Source organism: Cyprinus carpio, chromosome B14 (assembly GCF_018340385.1).
Source record: "Cyprinus carpio isolate SPL01 chromosome B14, ASM1834038v1, whole genome shotgun sequence".
In the NCBI taxonomy this organism is placed as follows: domain Eukaryota; kingdom Metazoa; phylum Chordata; class Actinopteri; order Cypriniformes; family Cyprinidae; genus Cyprinus; species Cyprinus carpio.
The window spans coordinates 8,892,718-8,919,850 of NC_056610.1; the positions used below are offsets into that span (position 1 = coordinate 8,892,718).

At 34.5% G+C, this 27,133-nt stretch overlaps 2 protein-coding genes and 1 long non-coding RNA gene across 4 annotated transcripts; 2 read left to right on the forward strand and 1 right to left on the reverse strand.

The window, feature by feature from the left end:
- Nucleotides 1-1,469: 1,469 nt before the first annotated feature.
- LOC122139532 lies at nt 1,470-7,136 on the forward strand. Its single transcript, XR_006156370.1, has 3 exons — nt 1,470-1,907; nt 3,033-3,201; nt 5,161-7,136. It is a non-coding gene; the product is annotated as an uncharacterized LOC122139532 (long non-coding RNA).
- Nucleotides 7,137-9,229: 2,093 nt separating this feature from the next.
- Nucleotides 9,230-15,169, forward strand: trim35-27 (tripartite motif containing 35-27). Its single transcript, XM_042737721.1, has 8 exons — nt 9,230-9,875; nt 12,011-12,504; nt 12,607-12,619; nt 12,732-12,859; nt 12,942-13,172; nt 13,637-13,659; nt 13,743-13,861; nt 14,297-15,169. The coding sequence occupies exons 2-8, from the start codon at nt 12,100-12,102 to the stop codon at nt 14,872-14,874; spliced, it is 1,497 nt and encodes a 498-aa protein (XP_042593655.1). The 5' UTR covers nt 9,230-9,875; nt 12,011-12,099; the 3' UTR covers nt 14,875-15,169.
- Nucleotides 15,170-19,018: 3,849 nt separating this feature from the next.
- On the reverse strand, nt 19,019-22,111 carry im:7150988 (Golgi-associated plant pathogenesis-related protein 1). Of its 2 annotated transcripts, none has more exons than XM_042737682.1 (5): nt 21,909-22,111; nt 21,775-21,808; nt 20,385-20,594; nt 19,497-19,574; nt 19,019-19,374 (listed from the first exon to the last, which is right to left on the reverse strand). In XM_042737682.1, exons 2-5 carry the CDS (start codon nt 21,791-21,793, stop codon nt 19,217-19,219), a joined length of 465 nt encoding a protein of 154 aa, XP_042593616.1. In that variant the 5' UTR covers nt 21,794-21,808; nt 21,909-22,111; the 3' UTR covers nt 19,019-19,216. The 2 variants fall into 2 exon arrangements, with proteins under 2 accessions (XP_042593616.1, XP_042593617.1); XM_042737683.1 differs by having other exon boundaries at nt 21,787-21,808; nt 21,909-22,105.
- Between the last annotated feature and the right edge of the window lie 5,022 nt (nt 22,112-27,133).

Consider the following 27,133-nt stretch of genomic DNA (forward strand, 5'->3'; position numbering starts at 1 on the left):
TTGCTCCTCCTCAACACTGTTCTGTGAATATCAGAGTGGAAGTGATGGAGGGAGAGAGCGAGAAAGAGAAACATCATCATTTGTTCATTTGTGTTGCTTTGCTCATTAGTGTGTGTGTGTGTGTGTGTGTGTATGTGTGTGTGTGTGTTTCTCTTTGACAGCGTCATGTCACTATGTCATGCCCCCTTCCTCTTCTTCCTCCTTTTGCAGTGAATGTTTCTATCCACGTTCTTCTAGACCCTCTGGTATTGCCCAATTCATCTGACACGCAGCTATCAATCTTTAATGAATTCATAGATGAGCACAGAGACTCTTATAAGAAATATATAACAGAGAAACTCAAAGACTCAGGTACCATAGGCTACCCACAGTTCCTCCAAAGACAAGTTTATTACTAGTCATATAATCACTTCAGTACTCTGATATAGACAAATCTTTATTTGAATTAAAATAAATGTTGAGTGAAAAAAAAAAAAAAAAAAACTACTAGAAATGACAAAAACACAACAAAAAGTACTACAGCTTTGACTAAAATTTAAATGAAAACATAAAATATATAAATAAAAATATAGGCCTATCTGATTAATACTAAATATTGTTGGTTCATCAGCACATATACAGTATATTGTACACATTTCAGGCAGAGCATATTAGATTCTTGATAAATTTTATGATATATTTTCCATATGCCTAGATAAATGAAGCTATATGTTAAAAGCTATAAGCTTTTATGTAACACTTTTTGTCAGTTATGCAGGTCTCTAATTTCTTGACCTGACCTGCTGACACAGGGACACAGGGACAGTCATCAGCATGAATTGGGGTTAAATGTCTTGCTTGGGGCCACAATGGCTAACCACCGACATCACATTTAAATACAGTTTAAGCTTTTCAAATGATAAAAAGTGTGTTATTCTGTGTGAGCTGTCTGTCTGAGTAATGGCGATTTTCTCTCTTTTCATGGCTCATATCTTTGAGCAAATGTGTAATTATTGATTTCCAGATTTCACTGATGTATTCTGACTTTTTATGTTTACAACAAATTAATCTTAGGAAACTCAGGGTTTTGTGATTGACTTGGGATTTTTTGAGAAGATTGTTGTTTACCAATTAAGCATAGCAGAATTTATAGGCCCTATTAAGTTTCCACAAAAATATATGAAGCAGCAGAAATGTTTTCAACACTGATAAAATAAGACATGTTTCTTGAGCAGCAAATAAGGATATTATAATGATTTCCGAAGGATCATGTGACACTAAAGCCTGGAGTAATGATGCTGCAAATTCAGCTTTGCATCACAAGAGTAAATTACATTTTAAAATAATTAAAAATTTACCTTTTAAATTTTAAAATTTCACAATAAATAAATGCAGCCCTGGTGAACATAAGAGACTTCTTTTAAAAAATCTTACGAACTTCAGACTTTTGAACGGAAGTGCACATATTTGATTGAATTTAAATCATTATTTTTAAAAATTTCAGTTGTTGCATCAAAGCAGGCCGTGATGTTTCAGGTCTCTTAATGAGGAAGTAACCTGCCTGATCTCCAAGGAGTAAATTGCATCTCAGAAGGAAACAATCTCAGGAAACATTAGTTCACTAAACATATGAATCGGTCTGCTGGATTTGAGGGTGAGATGAGTCACTCAACTCCAGAAACGTTTTTTCTTTTACTGACAGAAGCAACAGTTTAAAGTTGAAGAGCTTTAATCATGGGTTTGTTTCTTGGACTAGATGGACTAGCATCATGTAGATTATTGTGATGTTTTTATCAGCTGTTTGGACTCTCATTCTGATGTCACCCATTCACTGCAGGGGATCCACTGGTTAGCAAGAGATGTATTTCTACATTTCTCCAAATCTATTCCACTGAAGAAATAAACTCTACATCTTGGATAACCTGTGGGTGAGTACATTATCAGCAAATTTTCATTTCTGGCTGAACTATTTCTTTAAGACCTGCTATTATTTCTCAGGCCACAACTTAAACCCCATGAGATCCAAGTGGTCTCGCACAGTAAATCACCTCCAGTCTTGTATGCAGCTGTAAATTCATTGTGTGATTGTTTGTCATGTGGGTTTGAAATCCCGCAGCCAGCGTTCAGTTCAGTTAGCGGGTCAGTGTGACGCCCGGCCACCATTCAGACCCATTGTAGTGTGAGTTTACTAACCTTCTCTCTGGCTCCAGGCTGGGAAATTGGCTGGACTCCCTGTTCTTCCAGCTTCAGTAATGCATCTAATCCTGGCTTTGGTCAACGCTGTAAACTCTGCACAATTACTCTGGATGTATATTTAGCTGGGCTTTTATTCAAAGTCTTTTTATAGAAGTGCATCTTTTGAAGAAAAAAAAAAATCACTTAGCTATTTTATTAGCCTTGTTTGATTTCTGTTTGTTTAAAGTATGATTCATGTTCAACCTTCTGGAATTATAAATTCGGAACAGATTGAATAACGATTGAAAAGCATAAGCATGTTCTTTCTCATAAATAAATCAACTAAAGTGTTAAGCCCAAAGCCAAAAGCTTATATAAAATTGTTCTGTTTTAGTTTGGAGATTTCATAAATATTTAGTTGCACCTTATGAAGATATTACATAATAAAGGCTCTAGCCAAGAATAATTGTCTCATTTAACTCCTCAGACATCTAAATCGAAATCAAAACTTTTATGAAATGAAAAATAAAACATGCGTGTGTGCATCAACTCAGTCAACAGGTCGGACTGCCATTTGACTAAGATAACTGCCTCTGAATTACAGTTGTGTTACTGTGTAAAAATTTAAACCAGTACAAAACAAATATGTAATAATTTGATACAACTTTGATGTCTTTTTTTACGTTAATCACAGCAGCCATAATCATAACTTAATATTTTATATTTGATTAATTGTGCAGTCAGTTCCATGGTTAAATGGGTGAATAGGTAAATGATGACAGCATTGTCATTTTTGGGTGAACTATCATCTTTTTTTGTTTTTCCCTCTGTTGCGTCTTGCATATGATATTTCTGAATGCTGATTGATGTGCATGCAGGGCCAGTGAGGGAAAGAGAGTTTCAGTGGAGGAAATCCTGCCATCATCTGAGACCCAGTCCCCCATGAGAAATGATTCCTGGCACGCTTGCTGGGACCAGAGGCTGGAGATATATGCTCATACTGTAATTACGGGATGTATGGAGCATGACCTGTCAGACTGAGGGAAGGTATGAATGGATTAATGGGGAAAATGGCAGAATGTGAGGGAGGGAAAATAAGTTCTAGTGAGTTAATAAAGAAATGTATGTGTTTGCATACAGGTGTAAATGTGTTGTATGGCGCTCATATTTGTTTGTTTTAAAGACAAATTGTATCCACAACCTGTGCATCTATGTGGGTAAATGACACATAACACGTCAATAGACTTTTTTTTTTTTAACATCAAGCTTGTATGTATAGTTAACATAAAAAATAAAATAAATAAATAATAAAAAAAAAAAAACATCTTTCTACCTTCACTAGTTTATTGTAAATCCGATAATAAATGAATGAATCTTAAAGGGATTACTTCACCGAAAAATGAAATTTTGAGGTTTATCTGCTTACCCCCAGGCCATCCAAGATGTAGATTACTTTGTTTCTTCAGTAGAACACAAAGATTTTTAACTCAAACTTGTTGCAGTCTGTCAGTCATATAATGGAAGTGATCTCTGATTCACCGCAATGTGTAAACTGTCCAGACCGCGTTCTGAGAACTGCATTACCGCCACCTATCTCTCAAATGGACCATTGACACTCCTAATTGAGATTGTAGATAGAGTGTCAGTGGTCCATTTGAAAGATAGGTGGTGGTAATGCACTTAAGTCTGCGATCCGCCATAAAGCAAGAAGAAGAAGGTGTGTTGCGCACCAGTTGTTGAGAACACGTTCAGGACAGTTCGGAATCAGAGATAAAAAATGATATAAATGCTGTTCAGTTTCTTGCACAGACCGATCGTTTCATGTCTTTATACATCAATGTATCATCACGAGCCGCAGGGTTTAATTTGGTTTTGTTTGTGTATGTTGTTTTTTTTTTTTACTCTCAAAGCCGTGATTTCCATTCACTTCCATTATATGACTGACAGACTGCAATGGTTTGAGTTAAAAATCTTTGTTTATGTTCTACTGAAGAAACAAAGTCACTCACATCTTGGATGCCCTGGGGGTAAACAGATAAACATAAAATTTTAATTTTTGGGTGAACTATCCCTTTAAATAGGCAAGACAAGCACATTTCATACATGATGGTAATTCAAAATGCTTTTTTATAAAAAGGATTTAAAAACAATCGTAAAATAACAAAACCGGTCCGCAAGAAATAAAAATAGCATTTAAAAAGTAAAAAAAATAAAAAATAAAAAAATATTAAAAATGTATTTAAAATGTATTAAAATTTGTTTATAGCGGCCTCCATCTATTCATTCATTTCTTTGGTCATTCAGTGGTAAAAAAGGTTTATATAAGAAACAATGCATAAGAAATAAAATTAACAATTAAAATTTTTTAAAAATTAAATGTATTTTAAAATTTATTTAAAATGTTCTAAAAATAAATAAGAATACAAGAAAATTCCATGTAGTATCTTAGTTAATATTCTCATGAAACGGCATGCTTAATAATTATAAAATAATTAAAGAATGCTATTTGAAATCATTCTAGATGGAATTTAGCATGTCACACCACAGTGCAGGTCAACTTTCCTGAAGTATCCAGTCATATTACCCATTACCCATCTGCCATTTTCTGTGTGTTTGTTTTAAATGTGCATGTCTTAATTTTCCTTTTATCTTTTTTACTCATTTGTTTCTGGTAGTTTAAGTTATTAAACTAAATAATCTTGTTAACACCAAAGTTTAAAAAAAACTAGACAAACATGTAAACACCTAAGGGGGTCTTTAACTCTAAATGTGATTCCTAATTTGTCCTGTTTGTTTTACGGTAATGAAAGATGTCATGTTGCTACCAGCCACTTAGAACAATGTAGCAAGTGCATAGCACTCCTGACCACCCACAACACATTGGCACCGACAAGAACCGCTCACTTTTACTTTTTTTTTTTTTTTTTTTTTTTGCCTCAGGAAGTGTAAAAATAGTTGAAACTTCTTTGTGAAATCTCCCTGATCTTCTGTTCTTCTTTCCTCCAGTGCCTTGATCGCTCCTTCATCCTTCTCTCTTTCTCTCCGCACTGATGTGTGTCCACAGCCCACTCTTGAACCATCTGGAGGAGTGTGTGTGTTGTATTGAGGATGACAGGAGCTCTGACTCTCGCTGTGGGTCACTGTCAGACAGGCAGCAGGTGTTACGCAGATTCTCCAGCCACACGAATCCACATTCTCATGCATGTTTACTCATTTGATCAACATTCATGGTCACTTGCTGATTCAAATTCTGAATATTAAAATCAGGCCGCAAAAAGTCATAGGTCATAATGTGTTTTTTTATAAATTATATCAATTTTAGGAGTCATTAAAAATTCTAAAAATGAAAACCACTTACAATGTTAATCAGTAATTCATAATTTAGTTTTACATCAGCACTTTGCACTCTTTCTCTGCCCCTTACATTTAAATTGGCCTTTTTTTGGCTGCTGTGCCTTTTAGACTTCTATACAAATGCCCTTTTCACATGTGAAATGAGCAACCACGCTCTGCTGTCGGATCCAATATAGTGTTTAACTGCTCCATCCTTCAATAACAAGCTCTTTGCAAAGCCTGAAATTACATTGTGACGCTCGAACTGTTAAGGTCACACGGATGTGACTATTTCAGGGTTAAATTTAAAAATACTCTGTTTCGAAACATCAGGGAAAATTTGATAATGACCCCTTTAACCCTACTGCATTATATTTGATACACATTTCTAAGGCCTCTAAATGATGAACATGATCATTTCTTCAAAGATGCTTTCTGTCGTCTGATTGATAAATTTATACTTTTTAACAAGTAAAAAGCCTTTTAGTATAATTTAACAAACGTGCATCTTCAGCTCGTGCTCCATGTGTCTACTGACTTTTATCAAGTAAACATAAGAATAACTTTGATATTGTTACTAGTATTTCAAGATAAACATTGGACTGAGGAGACTTAGCTTTTGCTTATTCACTCATCATTTTTTAGAAAATATTAAAATGCAATTATCAAATATGATCATTCAGGCTTTTGAGGAATGTCTGTTTGCTCATCTCTCAATGTGTTTTCATAAAAAAAAATTGGCATTTCAATATTCTTACTAAGAATAAGATATAGATTGACAACTAATATTTCTGTAATTTTATGTAAGGTATCTGCTATACTGTTTTCTCATTGACTTACATAACAAGCTTTCAATATTTTATCCTGCTTTTTGTCTATATAAATATCAGCATCTGCATCAAACTGCAAGTTTTGCTCAGTTTGTGCCTCTGAATAAAACTGAGCTGTTTTCCCTCCATATTGTCACTATGTCATACTATATGAACCATAAATGAACTATATGAACCACCTGGTGCATCAAATATGATACTCAACAAAAATCACATATGCATGCTCTATTTATATATATATATATATATATATATATATATAAATCCATTATATATATAATCCATTCCCACAGTGAACCTTGAAATTAATGCATTCAGTACCAAAGAATCTGTTCTGATCTGAAGTGTAATCAATTCTACTAACCTTTATAACCATAAATCTATAAATCAAATCACTTTGATTCATGACTGTTCGTATTGCATCATGATGTGGGTTTGGTGAGTGGAGTCACGTTCATTGTTCATGATTAGTGAGCTTTAACAAATTTTTGGAAAGGTTTTGGAAGCAGTCTATACATTAGTAAAGAGAGAGAGAACTCAGACAGGCTCCTGAAAAAATATTACGCACAATTGAACAGGTTATGCTTTTTATATACACTAGTGTGATTGCCAAGAAAAATTCTTTTGTATTTGACAATGATAAATTACATTTAGTCTGATTAGTGCGGCACAAGCTGAATATTTTGTCCATGTATGGGACAGTGTGACTGCAGAATCGACTGGGCTTTAAGATTCATTTGAGACTTCATTTTATTTGTGTGGGTTTTTTTCTTCATCAGGCTTTTGAAGAATGTTTATTTGTTCATCTCTTAATCATCATTGTTTTGCATTGCATTTTACGTTTTGCCTAATTAAGTCAAACTTGCTTGCTTGAAAAATACTGTTTTAATAAATAGAGCATTATTACTTTTGTTGGTTGTTTTAATTTTTATTTAACCTGAAAAATGTTTCAACATTAAGCGTAACTGCAACATGAATTTGCATAAAAAAAAAAAAAAACCTTGAGGATTTTGCATTTCTGAAACACGACTGCACACCACTGGTCTCTATGGCTCAGGTCTCTCTGTGTGAGAGATTTTCCCATGTTCATAGCACAAACTGTGCAAATTACCTGTCAGAGTTTAATAGTTAGGCTTAATACTTAATGATTTGTTCAAGTCACTGACTCTAAGTCCAAGCACTAGTAATACTGCTAGTCTTGAGCATTCTTGTTTGATGAAGTTGTGTCCTGACCTGCTCCTCACTGTCAGCACCTGTTCACACTGCAATGATGTGATTCAGTGAAGCGCATGGCCTCAGTCCAGTGTCATTTTCAGGGCGGAACAGTCTCTAACAGTACAGTATGTACTGTTGAAAAATCTGGCTTCACAGTGAGGTGAAAAAAAAATCTAATTTCTGTCTAAACATAAAAGTTCTTCTAACATGTACATATGCATTCATACAGTATAACATGTACAGTATACTGACTTATGCTATTTACTTATGGTATTTGTTGTTATGATTTCACTCAGTTTTATTAGTTTGATTTATAAGTTTACAAGTTTCTGTAGGCCTAAGTTAATTTAGTATAGCCTACTCTAAACATGTTTTAACACACGTTACTTAATTGTACTTACTTCAAGAATTTGTTCAAAACTTGTCCAAATTGAGTCATCTGACCAAAGAATTTTAGTGTGAAAAATTCTCCAGTAACTGTTAATAAAAATTATAATTATGTTACTTTACATTTTGTTTTATATTATTTTGATGTATGGTCTTAACATTCTGATTGGTATTCATTTTTAGCATTTATTGCACTTTGTTAATCTTTTAGTTATTTACTTATTGCGGCTAATAAACCAGAAGTCTCACACATTCACATTCACAAAAAAACAAAACAAAAAAAAGCGTACTTTCGCCACTCAAAATAAGGTGAAAATCAGAGGAAAACAGTCCTGGATTTGCTTTCAGAAGAATCTTGAAGTATTATTTGGCCTTTTACCAATTCCAAAAAGATAAATTTATAATATAAAATTAATCAAATTAAAATTAAGTTTAAAATTAAACTTTTTTCTTTTTACTTTTTAAATAAGAAGTAATAGCAGCTAAATTATTTTTTTCTTAAGAATGCTGCATGGGTCTGGATTCACAAAAATAAATTGCAAAGATGAGATCTAAAAAGGAAGTAAAACTGTGCAGTTCTTGAAAATTTCTTAAATGGTTCTTATCTTAGAAACATAAGAAGAACTTTGAGGTATTGCTGTTTTCATTTAAATGTTTGTTAAAGTTTTACTAATTTTGTTTTGTGTTTTTGGTATTTTTTATTATTATTTTAAATATGTCTACATTTTATTATAATTTTTATTTCAGGTTTCTTTTACTAATGTAAACCTGTAAGTGAAGTGAGTGAGTTAATTTTAAGTGACGTGACATACAGCCAAGTATGGTGACCCATACTCAGAATTCGTGCTCTGCATTTAACCCATCCAAAGTGCACACACAGCAGTGAACACACACCCAGAGCAGTGTGCAGCCATTTATGCTGCGGTGCCCGGGGGTTGGGGGTTCGGTGCCTTGCTCAAAGGCACCTCAGTCGTGGTATTGCCGGCCCGAGACTCGAACCCACAACCTTAGGGTTAGGAGTCAAACTCTCTAACCACTAGGCCACGACTTCCCCCCTATATGCCAGGGCTCAACCCTGGATGCCCTGTCAGGGTCATAGTTCACCCCAAAATCTATAAAGAAAGTAAGAATATACAGTTTGCAAATATTATAATTAAAAAGCATCATGTAAAAACAAAAACTGTGACTGGTAACTTTACATGACAACCAGACAGACTCGGTTCTTAACCAGAAAAAGCTTGTTCTGAAAATAAGACTTTATGTAGTTTAGTCAAAGTTCTGGCTACAGGAGAGCAATGAGCTGTAAGTGTTTCTAGCACCCAGACACAAATAAAACAGCACTTCTTTTCTCAGCCTGAACACAAGAGTGACAGGCGTGTTAATAGATAGGAAACAGCTTTCAAGTTCAGGGAAGCATCACTGGTGTCACTGTTACAACGGGCCGAAATAACACAGGGCTCTCTGGAGTGCCACTAATTACATCTGTTTACTGTTTCCTCTGCCAGTGCCATCACGCCCCGGAGGTTAAATGTCACTGATAATTGGTTCCTTTTACATCACATCAGTAGATAATACACCCAATTCACAAGGGCGATTTACGAGGTCCTGAAGTGTGCAACTTGGTGCATGCTTAATATTGTATAGCTATTTGATTAAGAAGTTCTGGACATTTAATCCTACAATACACAGCTGACATAGTGTTCATCCATTCAGATGGAAAACGCCTAAACCGGAACACGCTTCAAAACAAGCCAGTCTATAGAGCCAATGCAATGGCTCCCTCTAGTGGACAATGGAGTTACACTCTTTATTATTTATTTTTGATTGTTTGTGGTGTTTGCTAAGGTTGAACGTGCGAGGATACCGGTGTCATTCGCATACAGTAATTTTTAGCTGTACATTGAAAACTGGTGTTTATTATCAGATTATTTGAATGGATTGTCTTAATCACACTGGGTTTGTATTGTATTCATTTTTTAGCGTTTAGTGCACTTTGGTATTCTTCTAGTTGTTTTCTATCGGCTAACCAGAAGTCTCGCACATTAACAAAAAATAGCTTACATTTGCGCTGCAAAATAAGGAGAATATCAGAAGAAAACAGTTCTGAATTTGCTTTCAGAAGAATCTTGAAGCATTATTTGGCCTTTCAAAACCAATTCCAAACAGATGTATAACCCCTATTCTATAAAAGTTGGAACGTTTTGTGAAATGCCATAAAATTAAGAATATGTTATTTGTCATTATCGTTAACCTTTGTTTAATTGACTAAAGGATAAAGGGAAAAAAAAAAACTCCATTGTTTGCACTGGCCAACTTAATTTTATTTTCCAAATATAAACAAATTTTGATTTTGATGGAGGCTTTTGAAGTTTAACACTCTGTCACACTAACTTTCCTTTTAATACCAATGTTCAGTTGTTTGGGAATTGAGGATAGTTATTAGGTTTTTAAGCAAAATCCTTGTGCAATCTCGCTTGATACAAGACTTCAGATGCTCAGCATGTCTATGCCTGCAATATATGCCTCCATGTCAACCTTTGCACATATGCAGTCACCCATACTGTTTGCACTGATGCACCCCCATATCATGACAGATGTTTGCTTTTGGATCTGTCTCTGATGAAAATCTGGATGGTCCCTTTGGTCTTTGGGACTAATAATTTAATTTGTTTTTTCCTAGAACAAGCTGAAACGTGGACCCATCTGACCACAGCACACATTTCCATGCACTGTCTTTTTGACTGTCTGGGAGTAGCTCTCTTGACGGCTTCTTATGCAATGCCATCTGAGGTTATGCATATTGCATTTGATGGCAAAGACTAAGATGCCCCTTTTACCCAAACATGATACTAATTCACCTGCTTACAATTACAATTTGCCTGTGCCCTGTTTCATAACGGTTTAATTCGGATATTCTATAACCTTTTCAATTTTTATTTTGCCTCTGTCCCAACTTATTTGGGGTGTGTTGCAGTCATCAAAATCAAAATTTATAGTTAATATTTACAAAATACATTAAAGTTGGTCATTGAAAACTTTGGAAATATTTTCTTTGTACTTTTGTCAGTTAACATAATAATAAAATAAAGTTCTTATTCTTTTAATAAGAACTTATGAAAAATAGGTGTGCCAAGGTGTAGCATCATACTCAAAAAGACTTGAGGCTGTAATTGGGGCCAAAGGTGCTTCAACAAAGTATTGCGCAAAGGCTGTGAATACATATGTACGTGTTTGTTTGTTTGTTTGTTTTATATTTGCAAAGATTTCAAACACATTTCTTTCACGTTGTCATAATGGGGTAATTTTTGTAGAATTTTGAGGAAAATAATAAATTTTCATCATTTTCATAATCAATTCTGGAATAAGGCTGTAACATAACAAAATGTGGAAAAAGCAAAGTGCTGTAAATACTTTCCGGATGCACTGTATAATATACTGTTCTGATTTATATTCCATTAGAAAGAATAAGTAATCATTTTCAGATATTTATCCAAAGTGATTTACAATGTGAAAACAACCTGAGGCTATAGACACATACACAAACAATGACATTTCATACTGCGTTTTACATACAGCCTATACTCTTGTGGACAACTTAGCATAGTTTTCTAATGTTAAGATTAATTTGCATTAAGCTCCTGTTACGTCAGTTTACTCCCTACACACACACACACACTTGTTACTGTCATGTACAGCCATAATATATGGAGATATATCGCATTTTTTGCACTTTTTGTCACCTAAACTCATAGTTTCCGGTTTCCCCGCAGGCATCACATTACAGTATTTACAGCATGTCAACTCATGAGATACACAGATAGAGACTAACCAAGAAGAGGTTAATTTTTAACTTAAATATACTCTGTAATTCAAAATGAAACCAACAAAGTAACCAGGAAAAGGTTCTGATTCGTTTGTAGGTCAACGGATCGAAAAGGAAACCCAAATTCTTTGGAATCTTAAATGTCTATTTTTTTTCCAAGGAAAGACAACAACATTGCAGACATGCGCTCACGCAGATTCATTCAGCCATTCTTTGGAAACCTTATGCACTGGCATAACTCGTTTTTTTTGTTTTTTTTTTTACAAAGTGACATCACAGCTCTGCTGTATTTGAATCTCTCCTTCACACTCCAGTGAACAGAAAAGAAAGCTCTCTCCAGCTGAAAAACACTACGAAATGGCAACTCCGCCATCTCACTTTGAGGAGAACCTTCTGTGCCCTGTTTGCCGTGACATCTTCAGAGATCCCGTTCTCCTGCTGTGTTCTCATAGCTTTTGCTGGGCCTGTCTGGATCAGTACTGGGAGCTCAGCGGCTCACAGAAATGCCCTGTATGCCGGACAGACTTCTGCATGGACTGTCCTCCATGCAACCGCGCTTTAAAGAACCTGTGTGAGATCTTCCTTCAGGAGAGAAGCAAGACTGCGTCAGCGGAGCCCGAGTTATTCTGCAGTGCACATGGAGAGAAACTTCAGCTCTTCTGTGTGGAGGACCAGCATCTCGTGTGCAGCGTGTGTGTGACTGATGACATGCATGTTAAACACACATTTAGACCCATGGATGAAGCTGCAGTGGCACTCAAGGTACATTATCCAACTGCTTTTTAGAAAAATATTACTTTACATTTACTATTTAGTTTTAATTTAAGATATTTTAAGAGCATGTCATTTCACTTTAACTTACAGATATTCATAAGCAGTTCGAAATTTCACATATTGATTAAAAAACAGATTTTGTAATAAATATTAAGCCATTAAGTTTTTTTAGGAACAGTTTAAATTCTTAAAAAAAAGTTTGAATTTGGATTAAGCCCTGAATATTGTAAATAAATTTTCTTTTCAGGAGGTGTACAAAACAAGCCTGAAGCCTTTCCAAGAGAAACACAAACTCTTAAAACTAGAAAAATTCATCTGTAATCAACGAGTGAAACACATCAAGGTAAAATCAGCAGTTGAAAACCCTTCGTGTTCACAGAAATGAGTAACAGTTATGTAACTTGTATCTTTGTAATGTGTTACAGAATCAAGCTGAGCAAACAGAGGCACATATTAAGAAGGAGTTTGAGCAGCTTCATCAGTTTTTGCATGATGAAGAGGCGGCCAGGATAACAGCTCTGAAGGAGGAAGAGGAGCAGAAGAGGATGCTGTTAGAGGAGCAGACGATAAGAATTAATAGTGAACTTTCATCTCTGGTAGAAAGAATTAAGATCACTGAGGAAGAGATAGAGACCGACAACATCTCATTCCTGCTGGTACGACCAATTATTTATTATTCTTTCTAACCAAGATCTGATTTTATTCCCCTATTATTATTATTAGTAGTATTATATAAATGTAATATATTTGATATTTATTTATTAGACGTATTTATTTAATTAATAGTCAAATATTAATCATTTAGTTACTTGAACAAAGGCACAATAAAGACAGTATTATAATGAAATATTATTGCAAATAAATGTTTTCTATTTGAATACGTTATTACATTTGAATATAATTACATGTAATTTATTCTTGTGATCAAAGCTGAATTTTCAGCATCATTACTCCAGTCATCAGTGTCAAATGATCCTTCAGAAATCACTCAAAGTTAATTTGAATGCTGATTTATTAGCATTTATCAATTTATAATTCTAAACTTTTATGATTATTTGATTATGAGATTTGTTTTTAATTACAATGTCTCTTGGTCATTTCCATGTAAATCCATCTGAAGAAGTACAAAGGCGCACCTGAAAGGTAAGTGTTATTTCTCGTTTTTTGTAACTGTTTTGATTGTGACCCAAAATAACGTTGAGCACTGACTGAGGATGTTCTTCCAGCACTCAGTGCATCAGTCCATGTCCAGAGAAGCTCCCAGAAGTGCTGATCAATGTGGCAAAGCACCTGGGAAATCTGAAGTTCAGCGTGTGGCAGAAAATGAAGTCTGCTGCTCAATACAGTGAGTCTCATGAATCAATGGTTCCATGAAGAACCTTTAACAATCATGGAATCTTTTCATTCAACAAAAAGTTCTTCATTGTGGAAAAAGGTCAATTAATTTTTTAGTCACAGAATAATAAGGTAATTGTGATTTTTTTTTTCCCCCACTCATTTTTATAATTATAGTATCTCACAATTCTGAAAAAAAAATTAAATAAAAGTCCTAATTGTGAGACGAAAAGTCACAATTACCTTTTTTATTTTTATTTTTTTACTGTGGTGGAAACAAGCTCCTATACTTTTAAAAACTGTTCACTGAATGGTTCTTCTATTGCATTAGTATGAAAACCCATAACTATAATTGGAACCATCATTTTTAAAAGTCTAAAATATGTCATAAAGCTATTTAATTTATGTGAAAAGCAAATGCCTTGACATCCTCTTCCATCTGTAGTTCCTGTTGTCCTCGACCCCAACACCGCTCACCCATGCCTGCATCTATCTGACAATCTGAGTGATGTGAGGTTTGGTCAGTGGAGTCAACAGGCCTTGGGTTACTCAGACAAACTTGAGGGCTATACGAGTGTCCTGGGCTCTGAGGGCTTCAGCTCTGGGACTCACTACTGGGATGTCGAGGTCGGTGACAACACCACCTGGGCCTTAGGAGTGATTTCAGAGTCTGCCATCCGGACTCGAGACAATCTGCCCAGTTCTGGTCTGTGGCGTCTCGGCTTTCACAATGGCACATACGGACAAAGCCTTTCAGGGGAGCTTCTCACACCGCTCGCCGTGAAACAGAAGGTCCAGCGCGTCAGAGTCCAGCTGGACTGGGACGGAGGGCGAGTGTCATTCTTTAATCCTCTCACCAACACGCATCTCCACACCTTCACGCATGCTTTTAGCGAGAAAGTTTTTCCGTACTTCTGTAACGTGTGTTCGTCTCAAGCTCTGCGGATCTTGCCAGTGGAAATGGCTCCAGCAGGACTGGAGGTTCAGAGATTTTCTGCATTAATCAGCAGAATAGAGAAGTAAAAATCCTGCTCATTTTCTATGCAGAAAATGAAAGGAAAATGTGAATATAATTTTTTTCCATTGCATTACTGTGAGAAGGCATTACTACATTTCTTTTTTACTTTGACTGACAAGAAGTAAACAGTACACAAACACACACACAATCATAAGACAGCACTCAGGAATTTATGTATGATGTAGGATTTTCACTGTATTTGTCCAATGCAGTTTAATGTTGTCTTGTCATTTTTTGGCTTTTATATATTATTATTTCTGATATTTATGCATAACTGTGAAGGTTTTTTTTGGGGGGGGGGGGGGGGGGGGCTGTAGCATGACAAACAATCCTGCTGTAAATTGCAACATACTATCTATCCCTGTAATTATGAAGAAGACCCTTCCCACCAAAAACACCCAACACATTGCACACATAGCTCTGTGTCAAAGAGCACACTCTTTTGGTTCTTTCTTCTGTTTTATTCTGTATTTATAAATACAGGTTTATAAATCTTCTGCAGTTATGAAGTTATGAAGCCTTGAAAAATAAATGTATCTATTGTCCAGACTATTTTGTCACCAGGCTGTTGGTTAGAGAAACAAAAGCATGTTGTGATGAGATGCTTGCCAGCTAATACAAGATTTATTGTCTGTGAGATTAGGGAAACTGTAACAATGTTATGAAATGCACACAAAAAAGTATGATAAACTGGAAAATTGGATGATTAAAACATATACTATTATAGAAGTATAAAAATATACTGTTAAGTATCTAATTAATGGGACTCAATGTTTTTAGTTTTGTGACTCATCAGCTGATTGACACTGTACTGTATATTCTCAGTGCAAAAGAATTGAATGCATTTCCAATAGTAGATCACAATTAGTCCTTTACTTTAAAGACATATAAAAAAAAAAGAAAAAAGAAAAGAAAAGCTGTTTAGCGATATTAATAAGTGTTTAGGAGTTACGCAAGTTTTGAGCAATAATATTATTTAGGATCTCAATTTAAAATTATTCAGTTTATTCAGAGTGTGTTAATAGCCTAAAATCTGCCACATGACATGATATATATATAATATATATATATATATATATATATATATATATATTATATAATATTTTTTTTTTTTTTTTTTTTTTTTTTTTTTTTTTCCAAAAAATATGTTTGCATAATTGACCCTGGACCACAAAAGCAGTCATAAGCAGCAGAGGTATATTTGTAGCAATAGCCAAAAATACACTGTATGGGTCAAAATGATTGATTTTTCTTTTATGCCAAAAATCATTAGGATATTAAGTAAAGATCATGTTCCATGAAGATAGTTTTAAATTTCCTATGGTAAATATATCAAAACGTAATTTTTGATTATTAATATGCATTGCTAAGGACTTCATTTGGACAACTTTAAAGGCAATTTTCTCAATATGTATCTTGGCCAAATATTGTCCTATCCTAACAAACAATACATCAATGGAAAGTAAAATTTAACCCTTATGACTGGTTTTGTGGTCCAGGGTCACATATGTGGTTTGATGAGTATCATATTTTATACATCAGGTTGTTATGCCTCATAAATGATATACGAGGAAATGGAGATCATACTAAAGGAAAAACACCTCAGTTTTATTCAGAGGCTCAACCTGAGCAGTTTGGTGCAGATACTGAGATTTATATGGACGAAAAAAAAAAAAAGATGAAGTTTCGATAGCCTGAAATGTAAATCAACTAGGTCTAATAACAGTATAACAGACTACTGACATAAAGTGATATAAATATCAGTCATCACACTCATCTCCAATAATATGTCTCAGTAAAATTAATTAAATACTTAGTTTATTATCAAAGCTCTGTCTTTTGTGTTTTGTTGACCTGAAAATAGACATTTTAGAATGACACTAAAAGGCCTTTTACTAAAAAATAATATAAACTACAAATCAGATGACAGAAGGAATATAGATTGTGTGCTGAGATCTTTCAGCAAAGTTTTTATCATGTAGATCATTTAGATGCTTTAGAAACAACAGAGTATGTTTTGAAGGGTTAATAGTAATACTATTGACATGTATGAATTATTCTAATAGTAAAAGATGATGGGTAGACATAGGCTGTGAGTTAAGAAGGAAAATCCACAAATGTGTTACAATCGCCCCATCAGCCGCTCTAGGAGATGAGACAGTCATCACTTTTATTGGCAAGCACCTTTTCAGTGCCAGATTTGCATGCACTGGATTCCTCTATTTATACTAAAATGCCCTGGAGTTTTTTTTTTTTTTTTTAAATTTGTGTGTGCATAACTGTTCTTAAGCAATGATTAAACTGCGAAGTCTTCCTTTATGGTTTCAGCTATGCATATTCAAATCTGCACAGTAGTCCAGGTCACTGATTATTCACTGGCTCTTCACTGGAAACCAGTCTTTGGCATTCAGCTTCTACAGTACACAATGGTGCACTACACTCAACAGTGGCTACAATGACAGTAATTAGAGCATGACTCTTGACATGTTATCTCAGCACCTGTGATGGTCTATAATTGTTTTCCTCCTATGAGATGGACAAAAATGTTGTGTAAATGCCAGAGAGGCATTCCTCTGAACTACTGCTCACATTTGTAACACTGCTGCCAGTAACAGCAATATTCAAAACAAGCTAATGACTGAGTACTGTCATGTAAGGCGTTTGAAAAATAGCTGTAAATGTTTGAGCAGCATGCAAAACAGGACCTACAGAACAGGTATTGCTGGAATTTCAAATAACACTATTGAAAAACAATAATTTAAAAATCACTTTTATCAATCCTATATAACATTCCCAGATGATCACTTTTTTTTTATTTTTTTATTTTTTTTTTTAATAATTAAGTTTGATTACACAATGCCTTTGATTGTAGGTGTATAAATTAATTCCTTTAACTTGAAAATAAATCTTCTAAATAAAATAGAATTTAATCACAATTATGCTGGAGATGTATTATCCGTTAATTAATCCAAAAATCATTTTTACTGTGGTGTCCAATATATTTTCAGGCTATGAGTTTTGAGCCTGGAAAATATATGAATTATTGCTTTTATGAAACAAAACTATATACAAGGTTTCTGCAGGTCTTAAAAAGTCTTAATTAACACTTCCACAAATTCATAGTCATATCATTAAATATTAAACTGCAAAAAATATCTTCCTCAGTGTTTTTCCTTGTTTTCCAGTATAAATGGCTAAGCATTTTTAAGTCATGATATATTTACAAAATGTAACAAAATTAAGTGATACATTTTTCTCTGAGCCCATTGGCAGATATTTGTTCTTGTTGTAATTATAAACTTGCTTCATTTTGATCCGTTTCTCATTAAAAAAAAAGAAGAAAAAAAAAAGAAAACATATTCTAGTGGTTGGGAGCAAAGTTGTTTTCTTAACTTGTTTATCTTGTATAGCCTAATTTCCAAAATGCTTCTAGAAAACAAGTTTCCAAAGCAACACGCACACTGCTAGGTCTGGCGGTGTTCAAGTTTTCGTCAGTTATGCAAAATCCCACTGTGCTATCAACCCTCAAATCGACGAACGAACAGGGCAACTTCGCAGTAAAATTCCTGGGAAATGATATGTTTATCTTCTTGTACTTTATGGCGCACAATATAGGTCTCTGGCTCCCTCTAGCGATCACAACTGACGACTTGATAAAATAACTAGAAACAGTGCTTTTATTCCGAGGCCCAAACTGAGCAAAAACACGCAACTTTATGTAGTTGCAAGTAAGAGAAAATTCTAATAGCTTGTAATGTAAGTCAAAAATATAATTGGTAACAGCATCATCAGAATGCATCTACTGATAAAATGCATTGGCTATACTGTAAATAGGCTATCAGTCGCCACTCATAGGCCTATCTCCTATCTCTGTAGTTTCAAAAAACATAATTAAACCCAACACAAAAACCACATAGAGACCAAAAAATAAACACACATCAAAACACTAATCATATTTGATACATTTGAACATGATTTGAAAATGAAAAAAAAAAAAAAGTCTGGTCCCAACCCAAAGACAAATGCACCTTCTCTTTCAGTCTTCATATGAAAGTGAAAGGGTCTTGCTTCTTTTGGTATTTGTTTGGCAATTTCAGTGTTTTGTGCTCATAATGTCAGTTTTAGTATAAATAAATGCACATTCGCTTATGAGGCAATGATTCATTACTTTTTTTTTACACACAGGATTTGATCACAAGGTTTTATACAGTACTATTCTTCACATTTAAACTGGTTATGGTGATGTACTGTAAGTCATTTTGAATTAAAAGCATCTGCTAAATCATAAATGTTTAAATTTAGCAATAGACAATGATTGTTTTCTCTCCTTATAGGATTTATCAATCATTATTCAATTTTAGGTAGAACATTTTTCTCATAGTAACCAGCATTGGTTATATTTCCAGAAGGTTTGTATTGACCAACGACAAAAACTGTGTTTCCATCAGTAGCCAGACCTACTCCGAGCTCTGTGGATGACTTCCACACAACCTGGGTGAAATGACCTGCAAGTATATTCAATTATATATAAGTCAATAATAAGAAATGTCAATGTCTGATTAATTTATAACATCTACGTAATGCCATATTTTCAAATCAACTAATTTATTCCCAAAATTATTATTACCTGTGCTGTACTGAAATCCTGGTGAGCTGAAGTTGTAATCCTTGATCTCACTGTACCAACTGTCTACAGCCTCCTTCCCTAAAATATCAAAAAAAAAAAAAAAAAAAACAATTCAGTGTGATGTGCTCAGTGCTGGATCCACTTTTTTTTCACAGCTAGAATTGTTTTAGCATTATTTGAACATGTAAAATTAAATCTATCTATCTATCTATCTATCTATCTATCTCTCTCTCTCTCTCTCTCTCTCTCTCTCTCTCTCTCTCTCGCTCTCTCTATATATATATATATATATATATATATATATATTTAAATCTTTACAAAATAGTCTTGTGTAGATACAGTGCTTGAGGATCTTAAGGCCCTTTCATCATCTTTGTATTTACTAAAAACTAAATAAAACATAACGGTAATTTGTGTTTGTGTCATTCTGCCATTAGCTGTTGTCATGTCATTATTGACCTTTTTTTGGCACAAGTGAAGTTGTTTTTTATGATTTGCCTAAAGAGCATACTTGTGAGGTTACGATTGAAGTAAAAAATTGAATGAAATATAATTTTATTTATGTCTCTGTATGAGATTTTAGATGGGTGATACAGTTCTTGGAAATCTATTACACTTAAAACAAATTTATTTGCATTACTAGCCTCGAGCAACTGGCCACTTATTTAGAATACCGCAATTTTTTGCACATTTAAAACAAGGTTATAAACAAATTAATGTGCTATAAAAATGTGCTGTGAATAAGGTTTATTTATTTATTTTTGTGTGTGCGTAAAAGTAGGAAATAATCCACGCAATTTTTAGTGAATGAAGTCCACTGAGTCTATACCTTCTTACTCTGCATCAGTTTGATGATACTGGTTGTAATTATTAAGCTGTAGATTTTACCTTTGGGTGTCTTTTTGACAGAGCTGGAGGAATAAAACACATTCTCCCCGTTTTCTGTGTCACTGTGGGCCAGTGATCTGATGCTCAGCAGGTGATCTGCCCACTTCTGAGCAGCGCTGCACAGCTCGTCACTGTACCTCAGCTCTGGGGCTTGATGCTGCTTCCTGTACTGGTTATGAGTCTCCAGAAACTCCTTTTTAAAGCTGTCATCTGTGGAGAATCATAAAAACACCAGCCCTTTATTCATAGACTAAAACTAGAAAATAAATACATTTGTAACATATTTAAACTTTTCAGTATATTAACAGAAGGTCAAATCAAGTCACATTTCTTTACAGTGATAGTGAAAAAAATAAAAAGTGTTCTAAAGTTCTTCATTAGTTATTATTTAACTCTAGAAGCTCTATGGAAGATAATAGCATCATTATTCAGCTCAAGTCAGTTCAGCGTTGATTCTGTTTAGTTCAATAATAGTGCAAAATTCACTAAATTATAAAACAAGACTAATTCAGCCGTAAACAGCTCTACTGAATGCAATAGCGTTATTCAGCTAAGCACCGATTTAATTCAGTTGATTCAAAACAGTGTTGATGTTGCAGTGTTCATCAATTATGAATCAAATTCAATTCAGGTATATAAACAAGCTCTACAAAAAAAAAAAAAAAAAAAAAGCATTGTTGTCCAGGGCTGTGTTTCCCAAAAATATAGTAACCCTAAAGTACATTGTAGACCCATTGCCATCAATGGAGCTGCGATCAACTTATAGGCTTATGATGCTTTTGGGAAATGCAGTTCAGCTCAGTTTCAAGTTCTGTTGTTATCCGATAGTGTCAGTGTAGTCAAATTGATATCACTGAATATTAAGGGTCTTTTAATCCCCAAGATGACTAAATAAAGAGCTATCCGGAATATAGATTTATCACTTTAGTTTTATTTTGGCCTTAAATCAGCATTTGGAAACTGCTTACACACATTTTCAAAACTTTGCCTCTTTTTTTTTTTTTTTTTTTTTTTTTTAAGTTTACACACAAATCCAAGAATTGCACACATAAAGTGCAAAATGCCTCACATCTCTTGCAAAATTAAGCACTGCATTCAAAATATCACAAACACATCTCAAAAGCAAACACTTGCAAACACCTTTGCCATAATATTAATTCCTGTTAGATTTTTGTGTGTTATATAGAGAATTGTGTGTTGTGTTTTGCAAAAAGTGTTTTATGAAATTGAAAACTGAGTCAAAGGCCCAGAATTAGCATATTTGCATGATTTGGTGTGTGGTTCTGGTGTTTGAGTGTCAGGTTTCAGAAATTGTGACAAGTAAAGATTTTGTGTCTAAGCAGTTAAAAAAACTGTAATACAGAAATACATATTTCAGATAAGTACATACTGTATGACTCACCTGCCATTGTTTCCAAAGTAAGCTATAAAGAACACAGATCATTTATGTTATTAATTCAATTTATAGCAAAAATACTATTTTATAAACTACAGTATATTTGGCTCTTCGTCATTTCATATTACCTTCTCTTAGAGCTGAAAGGATGTTGTGTTTTCTCAGTCTGTCTTCAGCTAGGAGTTTAAAGCTCTGCACACAGATGAAGTATATATACCGTTGGATTTATCTCCTCCTCCTCCACTTCCATAGACATCCCTCAACTCCATGTCTTTAATTCAATCTGAGGGTAAAATTGGTCCTGCTAGTTGAGGAGAAAGTAATGTGTGTGTGTGTGTGTGTGTGTGTGTGTGTGTGTGTGAGTGTGTGTGTGTGTGTGTGAGAGAGAGAGAAAGGAGGGTTGGGGGGGGGGGGGAAAAGTGAGTAAGAACTTAAGGAGAAAGGGTGTAGGGTACCTGTTGATTCCAAAGAAATATGAAAGACTAAGGCAAGGTAGGTATATCTGTGACAAGCACAATTCATTTGAAATATACTTTAATGATCAACATTACAATGATTTTAAAAACATAATTCAAAGAAAAAAATATATAATGCAATAAAAAGTAGGATACAGTGCAATACAGTATTCAAAACTGTGTGTGTGTGTGTGTGTGTGTTTGGTAAAAAAAAAAAAAAAACTACATAAATAAATTTTTTTTTGTTACAGTATGAATCTCAAACTAGAGATTAGCTTCTTTTTTTACAGTTATTTAGATTTACATTTATGCATTTGGCAGAGCCATGTATATGCTTTTAATGTGATCATTTTGTTTATGAATTTAGCCTATGGCTTTAGCATTACTGTCAGCATCATGCTGTTAAGAGTAACATTAACCCTTGTGCGACCCTTTGGACATTTTTGTCTTTTTCAGGTATTTTTATTTTTTATTTTATTTATTTTTTTTGGATAATTTTGCCTGTGTTATTGCCAACTGCATAAATTTTGGCAAAGGTGTGTATTTTTATTGGAATTTTACTGTTTTACCCTCATTTCCTTAAATAAATCTATTTTGCACTAGGTACACAAACTAGTTCCTCTCAGGACCTTGAAGGGTCATGAAACCCCCGTTTCAGCACTGGTTATCTCTCACCACAGTTTTAAAAAAAATGCTTTAAAAAAAATGGGAGTGGTGCGCTGAGGAGCAGAGGGGGAAGAGAGGAGACAGACAGCACAGACAGCTGAAACCCATTAAAACTGCTATTTTCAATCACAATGGCATTTAACTTTAAAATTATGAAATTTTTGTTAATAGGCTTTCATTCTGTTGGCAAGGCAACTTTTTACTATTTTTTACTAGATGGTGCCATTTTTTTTCCTGTAAAGCAAATACTTATTTTATTCCTATTTTCATAAAACTTTTTTTTTATTCACTTTTTTTTACTTCAACAATAATCTGCCAAGGGTCTTCTTTAAAATGAGACCAAACTTAAGTCTGTGCTCCCAAGCTTCAAATCTTTATGACAGTTTTTTGACACAAGGGTTAATAATTATTTAATGCCCCAATGTTTGATTTCGCATGCTGCACTTAATTTGAATGAAATTAATGGGGGGGGGGGGCTAATAGTCCTTAAATGATTTATTTCATTAAGCATAATAATTTAAATAAAATTTCATTTGATTCTGAGTTGAAATATTACATAAACTTTAGTGCAATTGGTAACTTATTCACACAGTAGATTGTCCGGATATCATGTCACCGGTAATTTTAGTGACTCGTGTTAGACACTGGGTGTTTTAGTATTTGGGTTTTAAGCTCTGCAGCTAACTGCCTGTTAAAATAATAGCTGGTATATAAAAGGCATTCTAGTCACGCAAGTGGCTTTACAAGTTGCTCCCATTAACTAGTAAAACAGGCAAGAGCTCAAAAGACACAAGAAACTCATTAGGTGGCAGATACAAACTTCTGTTTGGGAGGCGTGAGGAAAGTACTTTTTAGGGGTGCGCCGATCTGATATCGGTATCGCTCCGATACTGGTATTTTTAGCCGGATTGGGGGTCTCGGTCAGATGAGACCGATCCAAATCAGGTATTCTGCATATACTATTCTGTGTTATTATTAATTAAAGTTGTCCTAAGACAAGAACAGGTATTGTTTTGGTTTTAGGACAACTTTGATGAAAGGTTTTGATTCACTTCAAATGTTAATTACTATAGTATATATTTATATATAAATGCATTACTTGTTTTTCATAAATGTATTTTACAACAATACAAAGAGCAATGTGTAGGCCTACCAGATTTAATCCTACACTTATTCACTTTTATTTGTTACCTAATAAATGTTTTATTTTTTCCACTAAAAGTTTAGGATTTTATAAAATTATAAATTTTTCTAGAGTAACATTTGCTACTGAATCATCCATTAACCTAGATTATAATAGTATTTTTTATGATTATATATATTTTCGTTTGTTATTTCTCTTTATAATGAAGCTGTCTATATTTAGTAGATTGTGTGTAACATACAAAAGAGTGATGGTCGACCAGCACACTGAGGTATAGAAATTCTACATAGATTTAAAGGGGTCATATAATGCGATTTCAATTTTTCCTTTCTCTTTGGAGTGTTACAAGCTCTTGGTGACTAAAGAAGATTTGTGAAGTTGCAAAGACTAAAGTCACAAATCCAAAGAGATATTCTTTATAAAAGTTAACAATCATCCATGCCACCCTGAAATGGCTCGTTCTAACACGCCCCCACATATCTACATCAGTATGTGGGAAGATTTGCATAACGCCGCCTCAGATGTTCACGCAAAGAAAGAAGGAGTACCTTTTATTCTCATTGTAGTATTGTTGTTGTTGTTGCCGCCGCCGCCATGTCATATAGACTTTGTTTGGCCTTCCAAAAGAGGACGATATCCGCTTCGTCATGCCTGGAGCTGATCCGTGCTGGTTGCTGAGGAAACACATTAACTTTGCACTGTGGATTGCCGAATCAGCTTTCACCACGGACGAAGTGGCGTCCAGTCCGCGGTCATCACATGTGGTTGCTGCAAGAACAAGGTACGCTCCTTCCTAGAATACGCCTGCTGCACCGTTCTCAAGCCGCCCTCCTCTGCTCATGTTTATATCACGTTTATAATGGGTTTTATGTTTATGTCTCGTCGCCATGACTGGACAAGGCATCACAATATGTCAAGAGGCATAACATTTCCGTCACACGCTTGAGGCATTCGGCCAATCACAACGTGCTGGATAGCTGGCCAATCACAGCACACCTCGCTTTTCAGACCGATGAGCTTTGTAAAAATCGATGTGTTTCAGAAGGTGGGGCATAGAGGGGAAACAATAATGTACAGTATGTAGAAAATAATGTGTTTTTTTAACCTTCAACCGCATAAACACATTTCATTACACCAAATACACAAAGTAATGTTCTTTTTAGCAGCATCATATGACCCCTTTAAAAAAATAAAACTGCACTGGTATCGGATCGATATCGGTATCGGCAGATACTCAGAATTTTTGGCACCGGATGAAAAGGTGGCATCGTGCCAGCCCTAGTACTTTTAACATGAACATTTACATAGAATTTAAACTTGACAGAAGATTTAAATAAAAGTAAATATATGAAACAAACACAAAGAGACAAAAAGTTCCCTCATGGTCTTACAAGCACAATTAACTTCCATTGAGCACTTAATGAAAAGTAGACATACATACACACTGGTTTGCAAAGACGTACAGTATGTGAAGCGTTTCTAATCAGTATAAGATCATGAGCTGCATGAGTGTCAGGCAGACACACATAGATATCAACACTTTGTGTGCAAACTAGACCAGAGGTAAAAATCCAGAAACATATCATAATTTTAGGAAAAGAAAAACATTACTGTTGAGGAGAAACAGCAAGTGTTTCCCTTATAAGTTCCCATGTGATCCATTTCAGGTCAGTGTAAGTGTTCCTTACTAATTGTTAATCCAATATGCAATAATAACGATCATTGCTTATTAAAGGAATAGTTCACCCAAAAATAAAAATTTGCTGAAAATTTACTGACCCTCAGGCCATCAAAGATACACATGGGTTTGTTTCTTCATTGAAAGAGATTTGGAGAATTATTGCATTACATCACTTGCTCAGCAATGGATCCTCTGCAGTGAATGGGTGCCTTCAGAATGAGAGTCCAAACAGCTGATAAAAACATTACAATAATCCACAAATAATTCACACATCCTCAGTCCAACAATTAGCATTTTTGAAGCAAAATGCTGTTTGTTTGTAATAAACAAATCCTTTTAAATGTGAACCGTTACTTCTAACCAAAATACAAATCCATAATACATAATAATACTTCCTCAAGTGAAAGAGTTCACCACCTGTTGTCCTGTCACCACCCACATATTTGTTTAGGGTTGTTTTTGCTTGTAAACAGCGCTTGATCTTTGCATATTTCTCTCCTGATTCAGACGAGATTATCTTTTCATTGGAGAAAGCAATGTGATGAAAAGAGATGATGAATTTATTTCTTGCGAACATGCAGCTTTTTGCTTCTCAAGATGTTAATTGATTGTTTGTAGATTATTTTTATTTTATTAGCTTTTTGTCTCTTATTCTGACGGCACCCATTCACTGCAGAGGATCCATTGGTGAGTAAATGATATAATGCTAAATTTCTCCAAATCTATTCCCATGAAAAAACAAACTCATTTATACCTTGAATGGCCTAAGGTTGAGTACATTTTTATTTTGGGGTGAACTATTCCTTTAATAATTACAGAATGGAAACATTTTGATATGAATATTTGTATTTGTTCCTATTAACATGTAATGAAAGAAACCCCAGTGTATGCAAATTATAGCTGACTAAAATGCCCAGTAAAATATTTTGGTATGCACTGTGGCCTGATACACTAGAAAACAGATGGCTTTGTGTGATACAGAACACTGTAACTGTTTTTTTTTTTTTTCTTTTTTGGAACAGCCGACATCCTTAACAATGACAGGAAAGCTCTCTGATTACAGTACAGGAGATCAAGGAAATGATTTTTTTATTTGAGAACTTTAAAATAACATGGTACCTTCTTATCTGCAGACGGTGGAACAGCAGCCCCACACAGTCAAAAACATCTAAAACCATTTTACTGATGCAATGTGTTGGTTCCACATTCTTGTAAATTCTCATCCTTTACAGTTTTCTTTGAGGACCACTATTTACCGAGTTAAGAGCATTTTACGACAACATGCCATTCCTTCAGGGTCAGGATCAAAAAGGTTTCTCTGTAGCATGTTTTTGGTCATAATCACCTCTTTCTGTGTTCAGCGTTTCCACAACTTAGTAGATGTGAGTACATACAAGTGAAAACTGT

What these genes read in the sequence shown, in the direction of transcription:
- trim35-27 (XM_042737721.1), top strand. Translation starts at nt 12,100, where the DNA reads ATGGCAACTCCGCCATCTCACTTTGAGGAGAACCTTCTGTGCCCTGTT. An exon ending in ACAACATCTCATTCCTGCTG is followed by an intron (nt 13,173 to 13,636) that starts GTACGACCAATT and finishes ATCCATCTGAAG; the next exon opens with AAGTACAAAGGCGCACCTGA. An exon ending in TACAAAGGCGCACCTGAAAG is followed by an intron (nt 13,660 to 13,742) that starts GTAAGTGTTATT and finishes ATGTTCTTCCAG; the next exon opens with CACTCAGTGCATCAGTCCAT.
- im:7150988 (XM_042737682.1), bottom strand. An exon ending in TGTCAAAAAGACACCCAAAG is followed by an intron (nt 19,575 to 20,384) that starts GTAAAATCTACA and finishes TTGATATTTTAG; the next exon opens with GGAAGGAGGCTGTAGACAGT. An exon ending in AGGATTTCAGTACAGCACAG is followed by an intron (nt 19,375 to 19,496) that starts GTAATAATAATT and finishes ATATACTTGCAG; the next exon opens with GTCATTTCACCCAGGTTGTG.